Here is a 15,734-nt window from a genome sequence, read left to right as displayed (position 1 = left end):
CTTTACCTTCTTTACTGCTTAGGAGAAAAAAAAAGGGATTATTATTTTTTTTTTTTTAGTTTCTGATGTTTTAGGACTAATACTTACCTCTACTCACCTAGTTCAGTACTGATCAGGGTTTACTTATATAATGGATATTGAATCCAGTAAAGCACCTGCAAAAGGAAAAAAATATTAGTACAATTATGTACTTGTACACTCCTTGGTATTGAAAAAAATAAAATAAATAAATAAATAAAAATAATAATAAAAAAGGAAGAACAAGAACAAGAACAATAAGAAGAAATCAGTAAATAAAATTTAAAAAATAAATATAAATAAATAAATGAATAAATAAAAGCAACTGTCTAGGTTCAGTAAAGAAACCTGACTGGCGACTCCTACCTTGATCTCCAGCCAGCATAAAACTCACCATAAATCTTACACAAGAACAGCAAGGTGGACAGCCCGCCAACTTTTAACTCCTCCTGTCCTTCCTATTTCCTACTTTACCTTCAATGTGTACAAACTCTTATTTCTCTTCCCCCTCTCTTCTTCAGTAAAACAGCTAGAAGTCAGTCACCAGAGAGAGAGCGTCGAAGCATCACTTCACCTCTGTCATATCAGTGTCTCAGTTCTCAAGTGTGTACTGTGTAAATCATATCGCGTGTACTTAGTAAAAGAAATCTACCAATAAGTGGCAGTGACTAGAAGTGGATTCATTTCGAAACACTTGCTTACTCTGGCAAAAGCAAGGATGAGCACCCATTTTGCCAGAAGCATTCACGCTGTGCTCGGCGTGGCCCGCGATGCTCCTCTTGAGATCAAGCGGGCCTATCGACGAAACGTCCTCGAACTGTACCCCGACAAGAATCCGGGCGACGCAGTTGCTGCAACCGTGCGGTTCCAGCAGCTGCAGGCTGCGTACGAGTCGCTCTGCCGCCAGGAGGAGGCCGGCGGGGAACCACAGGAAAGGCAGGAAAGGAAGGAGGGGGAGAGGAAGCGAAAGAAGCAAAGGAAGGAAAAGGCATGGAAGGAAGAGGATGGAAGCCAGCGGCGGCGTAGAGAAGAGGACCGGTGGCGGGAAAAGGACGATGAACGAAGGAAGAAGAGGCAAAGAAAGAAGCAGAACATTAAAGCATCGGAGGAAGAGGAGCAGGAGCAGAAAAAAAGAGAATAAGGAGGAAGAGAAGGAAGAGAAGAAAGAAGAAGAGCAGCGGGCGGAAGAAAGAGCGAAGTACTGGGAGGAGGATGAAGAGAGGAGGGTGGATTGGGAGAAGAGGAAAAAGAATGAGAGAAGCGCCGGAAAGATAAGAATCAGATGAAGAAGGATAATACATGGGAGAGGAAGTGGAGCAAGAGAAATGCAGAAATAGAGGAAGAGGAAGAAGAGGAGGAGGAGGAGGAGGAGGAGGAGGAGGAGGAGGCGGAGGCGGAGGAGGAGGAAGAGGGGGGAAGGAAGAAGAAAGACAGATGGACAGGGAGGAAAGGAAGAAACAGGAGACGGGGCCCCGCAAAGACAAGGGACAGATAAAGAAAGAGAGGGCATGTGAGAGGAAGAGGAAGAATAAAAGAACACCAGAGAAGAAGGAAGAGGAGGAGGAAAAGGAGGAGAGGTACTGGAAAGAGGAGAAGCCAGTGGGTAAAGGGAATGCAAGGGAGAGAAGGAAGAAGCGAACAGAGGAAGAGACAACAAGAGGAAGAGGTAAGGATGAGAAGACGAAGACACGACGAACAGAGAAAGGCGAACGAACGGAAGAGGGAGATGGAGGAGGAGAAGGAGAGGAAGGAAAGCAGGAGGAGGAAAGAAGAAGAGCGGGAGAAAGAGAGGGTTAAGCACGAAGAGGAAGAAAGGATTAGGCGAGAAGGAGAGAGAGAGAGAGGGAGAAAGGAAAGGTTAGGCGAGAGAAAGAAGAGAGAGAGAAAGAAAGAGAAGCTTAGGAGGGAAGAGGAAGAGAGGAAGCTAGAGAATATCAGGCGAGAAAAGAAAGAGGAGAGGATGAGAAGAGTAGAAGAATGCCAGAAGGATGAGGAAGGAAATGAGAGCAGTAAACAGGAGAAGGAGGAAGAGAGAGAGGGAGATGAAAGGAGGAGGAGGCGGCAGAGAATGTTGAAGGCAGTGAGGCAGAGAAGGAAGAGAGAGAGGATAGAGACGAGGCGGAGAGAATGAGATGGCAGCAGGAATTGGAGGAAAGACTGAGCCAGCACCTGGAGAAGGAAAGGAGGAAACAGCTGGAGATAGAGAGAATGAGACAGGAGGAAGAGATGGAAAGGATGAGAAGAGACCAGGAGGAAGAGAGGAGGGAACAGGAAAAGAGAAAGAAGGAAGACAAAGGGCAGGAAGAAAACGCAGGGCGGGACAGAAAATGGGCTGAGGAATGCAATAAGCGGCCTTGGCGCTGGAAGAAAATGGCGTTTGATTTTAAAGAAATCGTTCAAAAATTCTGAAAAAATAAATAAATAAATAAGAAAATAAATAAATCGAAAAAAGACTGAACTAGTGAATTAATAAGAAAAGAGAAAAAAAAATGGGATGAGTAGTGATGAGTGATATAACGGTAGTGTTGGGTGATGACTTGCAATGCTATGTCGCTGTTACGATGCCCTAATATAATAACAGAAAAGTCAATAAAAATAAGAAGAAAAGAGAAAAAATATATATACAAATAGATATTGGATATAGAAAATAGATGTCAAGAGTAAACTTAAAATGTTCAGAAAGAAACAGAAAACAAAAATCAATATAAATAAAATAAATTAGGAAAGACGAAAAAAATATATAGATATAGAAAATAAATGTTAAGAGTAAATTTAACATACACTAAAAAGAAAAAAAATCAATAAAGATATCATGAATTAAGAAAAGACGAAAAAAGAGATGTAGAAATATATATAGATATAGAAAATAGATATTAAGAGTAACTTTATGATACACTGAAAGAAAAAAAATCTATAAAAATAAAATAAATTAAGAAAAAAATATATATAGAAACAGATATTGATACAGAAAATAGATATTAAGAGTAAACTTGAGATATTCTAAAAGAAAAATTAATAAAATCAAATAAAGTGATAAAAGAAAAATATAGATAGAGATAGAGAAAATATATATTAAGAGTAACCTTAAGATACTCTAAAAGAAACAGAAAAAAATCAATAAAAATAAAATAAATTAAGGAAAGACGAAATAAAAAATATATAGAAGTAGATATAGATATGGAAAATAGAAACTGAGAGTAAACTTGAGATCTACTACAAGAAAAATCAATAAAAATATAATAAATTAAGAAGAGACGAAATAAAAGTATAGATAGACAAAATAAATATTGAGAGTAAATTTAAGATACTCTAAAAGAAACAGATAAAAATCAATTAAAATAAAATAATTTAGAAAAGACGAAAAAAAGTATGTAGATATAGATATAGAAAATAGATAATAAAAAAATGTGTGAATAGATTATCAAGCAAAATGGATAAAATAATGTGTGCGGAAAATAAATATTAAGAGTAAACTGAAGATGCACTAAAACAAAACATCAATAAAATTAATATAAAATAGTAAAAGACAGAAAAAAAAAAAATAGATGTAGACAATGGAGAAAACTAAATTAAAAAATATAAATAAGAAAATCGGAAAAAAAACACTGAATGAGTTAATTAATAAAGATAATGATGTGTGACGAAAGTAAATATTAAGAGTAAACTAAAACTGAACTAAAACTAAATAAAAAAATATAGAAACTAAAAAAAGAAAATAATAATAATAATAATAAGTGTTGTGTAGATCTATCTATATCTACATACTTTTTTTCGTCTTTTCTAAATTATTTTATTTTAATTGATTTTTATCTGTTTCTTTTAGAGTATCTTAAATTTACTCTCAATATTTATTTTGTCTATCTATACTTTTATTTCGTCTCTTCTTAATTTATTATATTTTTATTGATTTTTCTTGTAGTAGATCTCAAGTTTACTCTCAGTTTCTATTTTCCATATCTATATCTACTTCTATATATTTTTTATTTCGTCTTTCCTTAATTTATTTTATTTTTATTGATTTTTTTCTGTTTCTTTTAGAGTATCTTAAGGTTACTCTTAATATATATTTTCTCTATCTCTATCTATATTTTTCTTTTATCACTTTATTTGATTTTATTAATTTTTCTTTTAGAATATCTTAAGTTTACTCTTAATATCTATTTTCTGTATCAATATCTGTTTCTATATATATTTTTTTCTTAATTTATTTTATTTTTATAGATTTTTTTTCTTTCAGTGTATCATAAAGTTACTCTTAATATCTATTTTCTATATCTATATATATTTCTACATCTCTTTTTTCGTCTTTTCTTAATTCATGATATCTTTATTGATTTTTTTTCTTTTTAGTGTATGTTAAATTTACTCTTAACATTTATTTTCTATATCTATATATTTTTTTCGTCTTTCCTAATTTATTTTATTTATATTGATTTTTGTTTTCTGTTTCTTTCTGAACATTTTAAGTTTACTCTTGACATCTATTTTCTATATCCAATATCTATTTGTATATATATTTTTTCTCTTTTCTTCTTATTTTTATTGACTTTTCTGTTATTATATTAGGGCATCGTAACAGCGACATAGCATTGCAAGTCATCACCCAACACTACCGTTATATCACTCATCACTACTCATCCCATTTTTTTTTCTCTTTTCTTATTAATTCACTAGTTCAGTCTTTTTTCGATTTATTTATTTTCTTATTTATTTATTTATTTTTTCAGAATTTTTGAACGATTTCTTTAAAATCAAACGCCATTTTCTTCCAGCGCCAAGGCCGCTTATTGCATTCCTCAGCTCATTTTCTGTCCCGCCCTGCGTTTTCTTCCTGCCCTTTGTCTTCCTTCTTTCTCTTTTCCTGTTCCCTCCTCTCTTCCTCCTGGTCTCTTCTCATCCTTTCCATCTCTTCCTCCTGTCTCATTCTCTCTATCTCCAGCTGTTTCCTCCTTTCCTTCTCCAGGTGCTGGCTCAGTCTTTCCTCCAATTCCTGCTGCCATCTCATTCTCTCCGCCTCGTCTCTATCCTCTCTCTCTTCCTTCTCTGCCTCACTGCCTTCAACATTCTCTGCCGCCTCCTCCTCCTTTCATCTCCCTCTCTCTCTTCCTCCTTCTCCTGTTTACTGCTCTCATTTCCTTCCTCATCCTTCTGGCATTCTTCTACTCTTCTCATCCTCTCCTCTTTCTTTTCTCGCCTGATATTCTCTAGCTTCCTCTCTTCCTCTTCCCTCCTAAGCTTCTCTTTCTTTCTCTCTCTCTTCTTTCTCTCGCCTAACCTTTCCTTTCTCCCTCTCTCTCTCTCTCCTTCTCGCCTAATCCTTTCTTCCTCTTCGTGCTTAACCCTCTCTTTCTCCCGCTCTTCTTCTTTCCTCCTCCTGCTTTCCTTCCTCTCCTTCTCCTCCTCCATCTCCCTCTTCCGTTCGTTCGCCTTTCTCTGTTCGTCGTGTCTTCGTCTTCTCATCCTTACCTCTTCCTCTTGTTGTCTCTTCCTCTGTTCGCTTCTTCCTTCTCTCCCTTGCATTCCCTTTACCCACTGGCTTCTCCTCTTTCCAGTACCTCTCCTCCTTTTCCTCCTCCTCTTCCTTCTTCTCTGGTGTTCTTTTATTCTTCCTCTTCCTCTCACATGCCCTCTCTTTCTTTATCTGTCCCTTGTCTTTGCGGGGCCCCGTCTCCTGTTTCTTCCTTTCCTCCCTGTCCATCTGTCTTTCTTCTTCCTTCCCCCCTCTTCCTCCTCCTCCGCCTCCGCCTCCTCCTCCTCCTCCTCCTCCTCCTCCTCCTCCTCTTCTTCCTCTTCCTCTATTTCTGCATTTCTCTTGCTCCACTTCCTCTCCCATGTATTATCCTTCTTCATCTGATTCTTATCTTTCCGGCGCTTCTCTCATTCTTTTTCCTCTTCTCCCAATCCACCCTCCTCTCTTCATCCTCCTCCCAGTACTTCGCTCTTTCTTCCGCCCGCTGCTCTTCTTCTTTCTTCTCTTCCTTCTCTTCCTCCTTATTCTCTTTTTTTCTGCTCCTGCTCCTCTTCCTCCGATGCTTTAATGTTCTGCTTCTTTCTTTGCCTCTTCTTCCTTCGTTCATCGTCCTTTTCCCGCCACCGGTCCTCTTCTCTACGCCGCCGCTGGCTTCCATCCTCTTCCTTCCATGCCTTTTCCTTCCTTTGCTTCTTTCGCTTCCTCTCCCCCTCCTTCCTTTCCTGCCTTTCCTGTGGTTCCCCGCCGGCCTCCTCCTGGCGGCAGAGCGACTCGTACGCAGCCTGCAGCTGCTGGAACCGCACGGTTGCAGCAACTGCGTCGCCCGGATTCTTGTCGGGGTACAGTTCGAGGACGTTTCGTCGATAGGCCCGCTTGATCTCAAGAGGAGCATCGCGGGCCACGCCGAGCACAGCGTGAATGCTTCTGGCAAAATGGGTGCTCATCCTTGCTTTTGCCAGAGTAAGCAAGTGTTTCGAAATGAATCCACTTCTAGTCACTGCCACTTATTGGTAGATTTCTTTTACTAAGTACACGCGATATGATTTACACAGTACACACTTGAGAACTGAGACACTGATATGACAGAGGTGAAGTGATGCTTCGACGCTCTCTCTCTGGTGACTGACTTCTAGCTGTTTTACTGAAGAAGAGAGGGGGAAGAGAAATAAGAGTTTGTACACATTGAAGGTAAAGTAGGAAATAGGAAGGACAGGAGGAGTTAAAAGTTGGCGGGCTGTCCACCTTGCTGTTCTTGTGTAAGATTTATGGTGAGTTTTATGCTGGCTGGAGATCAAGGTAGGAGTCGCCAGTCAGGTTTCTTTACTGAACCTAGACAGTTGCTTTTATTTATTCATTTATTTATTTATATTTATTTTTTAAATTTTATTTACTGATTTCTTCTTATTGTTCTTGTTCTTGTTCTTCCTTTTTTATTATTATTTTTATTTATTTATTTATTTTATTTTTTTCAATACCAAGGAGTGTACAAGTACATAATTGTACTAATATTTTTTTCCTTTTGCAGGTGCTTTACTGGATTCAATATCCATTATATAAGTAAACCCTGATCAGTACTGAACTAGGTGAGTAGAGGTAAGTATTAGTCCTAAAACATCAGAAACTAAAAAAAAAAAAATAATAATCCCTTTTTTTTTCTCCTAAGCAGTAAAGAAGGTAAAGTACTAATTTTAAAAGACAAGTAACTCAAGTAACTTATGATATACTTTTTTTTTTGTATGCAATAAAGAAGATTTAATAAACTGTTTATCCAGTCACTTTGTTTCATCATCCTGTAAGTCTGAGACAGAGCAGTGCTGGGAAAGGTAAGTAGGAATACCTAGTAAGTACTGACTTGTTAAGTGTAAACTGAAGGATTATTCATGTGGTGTGGAGACTCGAGGTGTTTTAGCGACTGAGATGTGGTTGTGTGAAACTGAGGAGTCGGGCAAGTTTGTATACTAGATAAACTGCTCGGGAGATTTTTATTATATCCTTCTATGTTTACTTGAGCATGAATTAGATTTTTATAGATATAATGATCGTCCAGGTGTAATGGTGTCCAGACTTTTGCTGCCTGTTCGTGAAGTTTGATATTTATAGGTTGTGTTTTGGTAGCTTTATGAATTTCCTCTGTGGTGAGTGTATGTGGGTACTTTTGACCTGCAGCGAAGCGAAGTAGTCTATTTTGTACCTTCTGTAGAATACTAATCTGGGTAGTGGATAATACATAAACAGGGACAGGGGGATATTCTAAAATGGGTATTACTAATGCTTTAACCAGGCGTGTTTTAATTTTGGTTGGTAGATCTCGTAGAATATATAATTTCCTTAGTGCAGCATTGGCTTTATTTTTTCTTTTTATGGTGTTTGTTTTATATCCGTAACTGTTGATTTTGAGGCCAAGGGTCTTTTCCAGTAGATTTAAATTCTATTTCAGTGCCATTTATATTTAGTGGGTGTGTGACTCTGGCGTCGAAGTGTAACGGAGTGGACTTCTGTATGTTAGTTTTTATTTTGCATTTTTCCTCAAATTTATTGATCTTTATTATTTCTCTCTCAGTGATGATATTTATTATAGATTTAGATCTTCCTTGATATCCAATAACTTGCGTCATGTCATCTGCATCAGTGATATATATGTATATATATACCTTTGTAGGGTTTTCTGATGTCGTTGGTATACATAGTGAAGAGGGTTGGCGAAAGCAGACTGCCCTGAGGCACTCCACACTCTAAGTTGATGTTTGGACCTGTGTAATTATTTATTTTGACGCGGGCTTTCCCATCATTCAGGAAGTCACAGAGAAGTCGTTCAATGGTTGATGGAAGTTGAAGATGTAGTGTTTTGTATTTCAAACCGTTATGCCACGCTTTGTCGAATGCTTTGGATATATCACGTAAGATTATTTGGCACTGCCTCCGTTGGCTTTGTATTGAGCTATTTGCTCGGTGATTAATGCTAAGGCCATATGAGTGCCTTTCCCCATGCTAAACCCAAACAAAATTTTCGTTATAGAGATTATTTATTTCTAGGTGTTTTCTTAATCTGTTGTTGATAATTCTTTCAAGTTTTTTCCAGGGACTTCCAGAAGTGAAACTGGTCTATAGTTTTCGACCTGGTGTGGAGATTTATCAGCTTTGGGTATTAATAATTGAAGCTTTCCAGTGGTCTGGGAAGTAACCAGATGAGAGGCATGCATTAAAAATGTCTTTGAGGCAGTTAATTGCGGATTCAGGTCATGTCTTTTTGGTATGTTTGCAAATTTGCTTGATGTCTTGTGTGGTTATTTCTTGGTCCAGTTGTGGGTTGTTTAGCCTGCTGATGTCTGCGTTGTGAAATGGTGTGATTCTGTGTAGGTTGTTGTGTAGGTATTCGAATACTTCGTGGGGTTCTTCCTGTTCTACTTTATCTTCGTTATCGTCTTGGCTGAAAATCCTGGACCAGTGTTGTCTGTGCAGCTCTTCTTTGTCTGGCGTAGAGAATACTTTGGTGTTGTGGGAGTTAATTAGGTAGTGGGCTTCTGGAATGGACTGTCCTGTCAGGTTCTTATTTTTTTTCCAAAAGAACTCTGGGTTAGGGAAGCTTGCAGCGATGTTTTGTAGAGTTTTGCTCCAGCTTTCGTTGGAATTTATAATAAGAGCTTCGGATAGATAAGTTTTTATGGTTTTATAGGTTAAGAAGTGGTGTGGTGTCCAGCCGTAAACTGTTGAGTGGTGTTTTATTGCGTTAAATTGAGAGATTATTTTTTGTGTGCGATAGCTGAGGTTGGGGTGTGGTAGAGGGCGCAGGCGCATGCAAGGAATGTGTGCGTCTATTGAAGTTTCAGTGATTTTGTGGCAGTATGTGATTGGTGTGTCTATTACTTCGAGGGCAATGTTGTCTAGGTTATTGTGTTTAGTATTGTTGTCAGTGCTTTCTTGGAACAGGCTCCACCTTGCTCTTTTAAAGTCAGGTCTGGGAGGTATTGGTACATAAATGGGTGAAGACGAAATAGTAAGGTTGACGGAAGAGTAAGGTAAATTGGGATGTGGTCACTTGTGAGACGTCCCTGTGAAATATGAGTGTTGTGATGAGTTTTGTTAATTTGTGAGTATTAAGTCAGAATTTGTTCCTCTCCGATGGGTGAAAAAGTAGGAAAAGGAGAGCCAATATGTTGAATCGTCTTGTTTTTAATTAATGTGCTAAGCTGAGTGCCTTTTTATTGCTATAACCAAGGATGGGGTGGTTGGCGTTAAGGTCGGCAATTAAGTAAACTGGGATGTTTCTGCGGAAGAGTCTGCGGAAGAGGTGAAGTCTGGGATTGGAATGTATGGTCTTAAAACTGTCACTGCGCTGCTTGTGTCCTGCTTCTCTCCTTCTTGTCTGTTGTCCTTGTTACGAGCCACACGTTAGAGTTGGAGTTAAAACACTTTCAAACATAATTTTCTTGGCTGTTAGAGGTACATGTGCATCCTTCAGTAGTGGAAATAATGCTCCTGTTCATTTAGTATATTGCACTATTCTATCGGTTATTTCTTGTTTATTATTTCCTTTTGTTGTAAATACACTTCCTAAGTATTTCACTTCTTCGACGTCTTTGACTCTGCTTCCCTGTATTTCCACCACGAAGTCTTCTTATTCCCCTCTACAGAATTTCATTATTTATTTGTTTTTCCATCTTCATCTTTAAACGTGCATTTGTCAGTATCTCGTGAATGTCAACAGTGGTCCTTCCAAGTCTTGCCTGTCGTCACTCCATACGGCTGCATCATCCGCGTATCCCATTGTGTCTCCTTCTCCTGGTTGTCTATGTCCCCTTTTGTAACACTTCATTATTGCATCCATGTCATCCATCGTCTTTCCTTAACTTATTATATTTTTATTGATTTTTTTTTTAAGTGTATTTTGCATTTAGTTATTTACTTTCTATATCTATTTCTATATTTTTTTTGTTCGCCTTTTCTTAATTTGTTATTTTTTTTTTCTTTTGGTGTATACTCTTAATATCTATTTTCTATATTCTATATCTGTTTCTACATTTTTTTCCTTTTCTCAATTTATTATATTTTTATTGATTTTTTTCTTTCAGTACATATTAAGATTACTCTTAATAGGTATTTATTTTCTATATCTATTTATTTTTTTCTTTTCTCTATTTAATTTTTATTGACATTTTTTTCTTTTAGTATATCTTAAGTTCACTCTTGATATCTATTTAATATAGATTTTTTTTGTTTTCTTAATTTATTATAATTTTATTGATTTTTCTTTCTATTTTCTTAATATATATTTTCTATATCTACATCTTTTCTTTGTTTTAATTTATTTAATTAGATTTTATTTTATTGTATCTTAAGTTTACTCTTAGTATCTATTTTCTATATCTATATTTTTTTTCGACTTTTCTTAATGTTTTATATTTTTTGTGATTTTTTCTATAGCTGTGTCTTAGTTTATTCTTAATATTTATTTTATATATCTATATATTTTTTCTTTTCTTAATTTATTATTTTTTTATCGTTTTTTTTCTTTTAGTGTATCTTAAGGTTGGTTATTCTTAATATCTACTTTCTGTATCTATATGTACATATATTTTTTTCTTTTCTTGATGTATTATATTTTTATTGATTTTTTTTTGTGTATCTTAAATTTACTCAATATCTGTTTTCTATATATCTATTTCTTTTTTTTTTTCGTCTTTTCTTGAATTATTAGATTTTTTGTTGATTTTTTTTTTCTTTTGGTATACCTTAAGTTTACTCTTAAGTGGACCCTACACGATCAATATTATTGACACAATATATTGACTCATTTTATTGTGCAATAAAATATCAAACACTTTTTGATGTCTTCAATATATTGTGTCATTCTTCAATACCGCCCTTCACTGTCTGTAATATTGTACAATACGGAATATTGCGCAATAATATTGATAGTGCTGGGTCACCTTTAACATCTATTTTCTATATCTATATCTGTTTCTACATGTTTTTTTTCTTTTCTTAATTTATTTTCTATGCATATTTTTTTCTTTTTTTATTTGTTTATTTGTTTATTTTTTTTTTATTTTAGTGTATCTTAAGGTCACTCTTAATATATATTTTGTCTATTATTTTCTTTTCTAAATTTATTTGATTTTTTTTCTTTTAGTGCATCTTAATGTTATTCTTAATATCTATTTTCTATATCAATATTTTCTTTTCCTTTATTTTTTTTCTTTTTATTGACTTTTGTGTTATTATATTGGCAGCATAACGTAGACATAACACTGCAAGTCATCACCTAACACTGCCATTACGTCACTCATCACTGCTCATGCCATTTTCTCTCTTTTCTTATTTTATTTTTATTGATTTTTCAGTGTACCTTAAATTTACTCTTATTATCTATTTTCTATATATCAATTTTTTTCGTCTTTTTCTTAAATTATTATATTTTTATTGATTTTTCTTTTTGTGTATCTCAAGTTTACTCTTTATATCTATTTTCTATATATATTTCTATATTTTTTTTCTTTTCTTAATTTATTATATTTTTACTGATTTTCTTTCTTTTAGTGCATCTTAAATTTACTCTTAATATCTATTTTCTATATATGTTTTTCATTTATTTTTTTCTTTTAGTGCATCTTAATGTTACTCTTAACGTCTATATTTCTTTTCGTCCTTTTTTAATTTATTTGATTTTTATTGTTTTTTTTTCTTAGTGCATCTTAAGGTTAATATCTATTTTCTATATCTATTTCTACATCTTTTTTTTCTTTTCTTAATTTATTATATTTTTACAGATTTTTTTTTCTTTTAGTGTATCTTAAATTCACTCTTAATATCTATTTTCTATATATTTTTTTATTTATTTTTTTCTCTTAGTGCGTCTTAATGTTACTGTTAACGTCTATATATATATATATATATATATATATATATATATATATATATATATATATATATATATATATATATATATATATATATATATATATATATATATATATATATATATATATATATATATATATATATATATATATATATATATATATATATATATATATATATATATATATATATATATATTTTCGTCCTTTTTAATTATTTGATTTTTATTGCTTTTTTTTCTTTTAGTGCATCTTAAGGTAACTCTTAATATCTATTTTCTATATCTATTTCTATATTTTTTCTTTTCTCAATTTATTATATTTTTACTGATTTTCTTTCTTTTAGTGTATCTTAAATTTACTCTTAATATCTATTTCTTATATATTTTTTTCTTTCTTTTTTCTTTTAGTGCATCTTAATGTTACTCTTAACGTCTATATTTTTTTTTTCGTCCTTTTTAATTTATTTGATTTTTATTGTTTTTTTTCTTAGTTCATCTTAAGGTTACTCTTAATATCTATTTTCTATATCTATTTCTACATCTTTTTTTTCCTTTTCTTAATTTATTATATTTTTACTGATTTTTTTCTTTTAGTGTATCTTAAATTTACTCTTAACATCTATTTTCTATATATATATTTTTTTACTTTTAGTTCATCTTAATGTTACTCTTAACGTCTATATTTTTTTTTCGTCTTTTCTTATTTTATTTGATTTTTGTTTGTTTTTTGTCTTTTAGTGCACCTTAAGGCTACTCTTAATATCTATGTTCTACATCTATTTTTTTTTCTTTCTTATCATTTTTTCTTTTTATTGACTTTTCTGTTGTTATATCAGGGCATCATAACAGCAACACAACATTCCAAGCCATCACCTAACACTGCCATCACTATTCACTACTCATCCATTTTTTGTATCTTTTCTTATTTAATTCACTCATTCAGTCTTTTTTTTTTCGATTTTTTATTTTTTATTTTTTTTCCAGAATTTTTGAACGATTTCTTTAAAACCAAACGCTATTTTCTTCCAGCGCAAAGGCCGTTTATTGCATTCATTGTCTCGTTTTCTGTCCCGTCCTGCGTGTTCTTCCTTTCCTTTCTCTTCCCTTTCTCTCTCTTCCTGTTCCCTCCTCTCTTCCTCATGTTCTCTTCTCATCCTTTCCATCTTTTCCTCCTGTCTTATTCCCTCCACCTCTTGCTGTTTCCTCCTTTCCTCCTCCAGGTGTTGCCTCAATTTTTCCTCTAATTCCTGCTGGCGTCTCACTCTCTCCTCGCCGCGTCTCTTTATCCCCTCTCTCTTCCTTCTCTGCCTCACTGCCTTCAACGTCCTCTGCAGCCTCCTTCTCCCTCCATCCCACCTCCCTTCTTCTTCCTCCTGTTTACTGCTTTCATTTCCTTCCTCCTCCTCCTCCTGGTACGCTTCTACTCTCCTTCTCTTCCTTTCCTCTTCTGTCTCCTCAGTTTGTCGCTTCCTTCTCATCCTCTCCTGTTCTTTTTCTCGCCTGATGTTCTCTTGTTTCTTCTCTTCCCTTCTAAGCCTCTCTTTCTCTCTCTCTTCTTCCTCTCGTCTAACCTTTTCTTTCTCCTTCTCTTCTTCTTCTCGCCTAATCCTTTCCTTCTCTTGGTGTTTAACTCTCTCTTTCTCCCGCTCTTCCTCTTCTTTCCTCCTCCTGCTTTCCTCTTTCTCCTTCTCCTCCTCCATCTCCCTCTTTCGTTCGTTCGCCTTTCTCTGTTCCTCATGTCGCCGTCTTCTCATCCTCACCTCTTCCTCTTGTTGTCTCTTTCTCTCTTCCTCTCTTCGCTTCTTCCTTCTCTCCCTTGCATTCTGCTTACTCACTGGTTTCTCCGCTTTCCAGTTCTTCTCCTCCTCCTTCTCCTCCTCCTCCTGCTCTTCCTTCTCTGATCTTTTATTCTTCCTCTTCCTCTCCCATGCTCTCTCTTTCTTTATTTCCTCCTTGTCTTTGCGGGGCCCCGTCTCCTGTTTCTTTCTTTCCTCCCAGTCCATTTGCCTTTCTTCTTCCTTCCCCACCTTTTCCTCCTCCTCCTCCTCCTCCTCCCCTTCTTCCTCCTCCTCTTCTGCTGTTTTCTTGCTCCACTTTCTCTCCCATGTATTTTCGTTCATCTGATTCTTATCTTTTCGGTGCCTTCTCTCATTCTTTTTCTTCTTTTCCCAGTCCTTCCCCCTCTCTTCATCCTCCCAGTACTTCGCCCTTTCTTCCGCCTGCTCCTCCTCTTCTTCCTTTTCTTTCTCCTCATTCTCTTCCTCCTCCTCCTCCTCCTCCTCCTCCTCCTCCTCCGGTGCTTCGCTGCTCTGCTTCTTTCTCTGCCTTTTCTTTTTCTTCTTCCGTTTATCGTCCTTTTCCCACCACCGGTCTTCCTCTTTACGCTGCCGCTGCCTTCCATCCTCTTCCTTCCACGCCTTTTCCTGCTGCTCTTCTCGTTTCCACTCCCCCTCCTTCTTTTCCTGCCTTTCCTGTGGCTCCCCGCCGGCCTCCTTCTGGCGGCAGAGCGTCTCGTACGCCGCCTGCAGCTGCTGGAATCGCACGGTTGCAGCAGCTGCGTCCCCCGGGTTCTTGTCGGGGTGCAATTCGAGGGCCTTTCGTCGATAGGCCCGCTTGATCTCCTCCAGTGGAGCGTCGCGAGCCACGCCGAGCATAGCGTGAATACTTCCGGCAAAAGGGGGACTCATCCTTGCTTTTGCCGTAGTATTCCTCTGTTAATTTGCTTCTAGTCGCTTTTTCTTGCTGATAGATTTTTCTCCCTGATGATACTACACGCGATATGCTTTCCGAGTACGATTTACACTTGACAATTAAGACGCTGTTACGACAGGGGAGATGTTGCTCCTACGTTCTCTCTCTGATGACTGATTTCTATTTTTTTTTTTTTTTTTTTTTTTTTTTTTTTTTTTTTTTTTTTTTTTACAGAAAGACGGGGAAGAGTAAGAGATTGGACAGATAGAAGAAAAGAAAGAAAGTGAAGGAAAGAATTAGAGTAAAAGTTTGTGGGCAGACCACTTTGCTATTCTTATTGTATATATATTGTATTTTATTTTTTTGTGAGGAGGCTGCACTCTTTTATTTTTGTGTGTGTATTAGGCACTTTTATTTCTTTACTATTAATTTTAAGCAAAACCCAGCTAAACCATCATCGTCCCTGTCAAAAAGATTGCTTTATATTTATTCTGTCTTACAGAGGAAGAGTTGAGTTGATACGGGGCCCTGTTCTACCTCTCACCGCTGCCAGATGACCGCTAACAGAGCTGGGCTACACCACCCCTTGCCGGGGGAGGGGGCCGGCCACGGGAAGCCTCCTTGCTTCTCACTACCGAGCTCAACGGCTCCCACGACCCGGCAACTCAGGGCGCAGTGCAAAGGAAGAACGACCCC

The 15,734-nt window shown here is 36.0% G+C and overlaps 3 protein-coding genes across 3 annotated transcripts; 1 reads left to right on the top strand and 2 right to left on the bottom strand.

The window, feature by feature from the left end:
* Positions 1–736: 736 nt before the first annotated feature.
* On the top strand, positions 737–1,159 carry LOC135092632 (myosin-M heavy chain-like). Its single transcript, XM_063991236.1, has one exon. It carries the CDS (start codon positions 737–739, stop codon positions 1,157–1,159), a length of 423 nt encoding a protein of 140 aa, XP_063847306.1.
* Positions 1,160–6,009: 4,850 nt separating this feature from the next.
* Positions 6,010–6,432, bottom strand: LOC135092631 (myosin-M heavy chain-like). Its single transcript, XM_063991235.1, has one exon. It carries the CDS (start codon positions 6,430–6,432, stop codon positions 6,010–6,012), a length of 423 nt encoding a protein of 140 aa, XP_063847305.1.
* A 2,097-nt stretch (positions 6,433–8,529) lies between these two features.
* LOC135092629 (golgin subfamily A member 6-like protein 24) lies at positions 8,530–15,001 on the bottom strand. The gene is made up of 2 exons (XM_063991234.1): positions 14,108–15,001; positions 8,530–8,658 (listed from the first exon to the last, which is right to left on the bottom strand). The coding sequence occupies exons 1-2, from the start codon at positions 14,999–15,001 to the stop codon at positions 8,530–8,532; spliced, it is 1,023 nt and encodes a 340-aa protein (XP_063847304.1).
* Positions 15,002–15,734: the final 733 nt, after the last annotated feature.

Source organism: Scylla paramamosain, chromosome 40 (assembly GCF_035594125.1).
Source record: "Scylla paramamosain isolate STU-SP2022 chromosome 40, ASM3559412v1, whole genome shotgun sequence".
NCBI lineage: Eukaryota > Metazoa > Arthropoda > Malacostraca > Decapoda > Portunidae > Scylla > Scylla paramamosain.
Note: the sequence above shows the minus strand (reverse complement) of the source record. Positions and strands in the feature narration are given on the sequence as shown.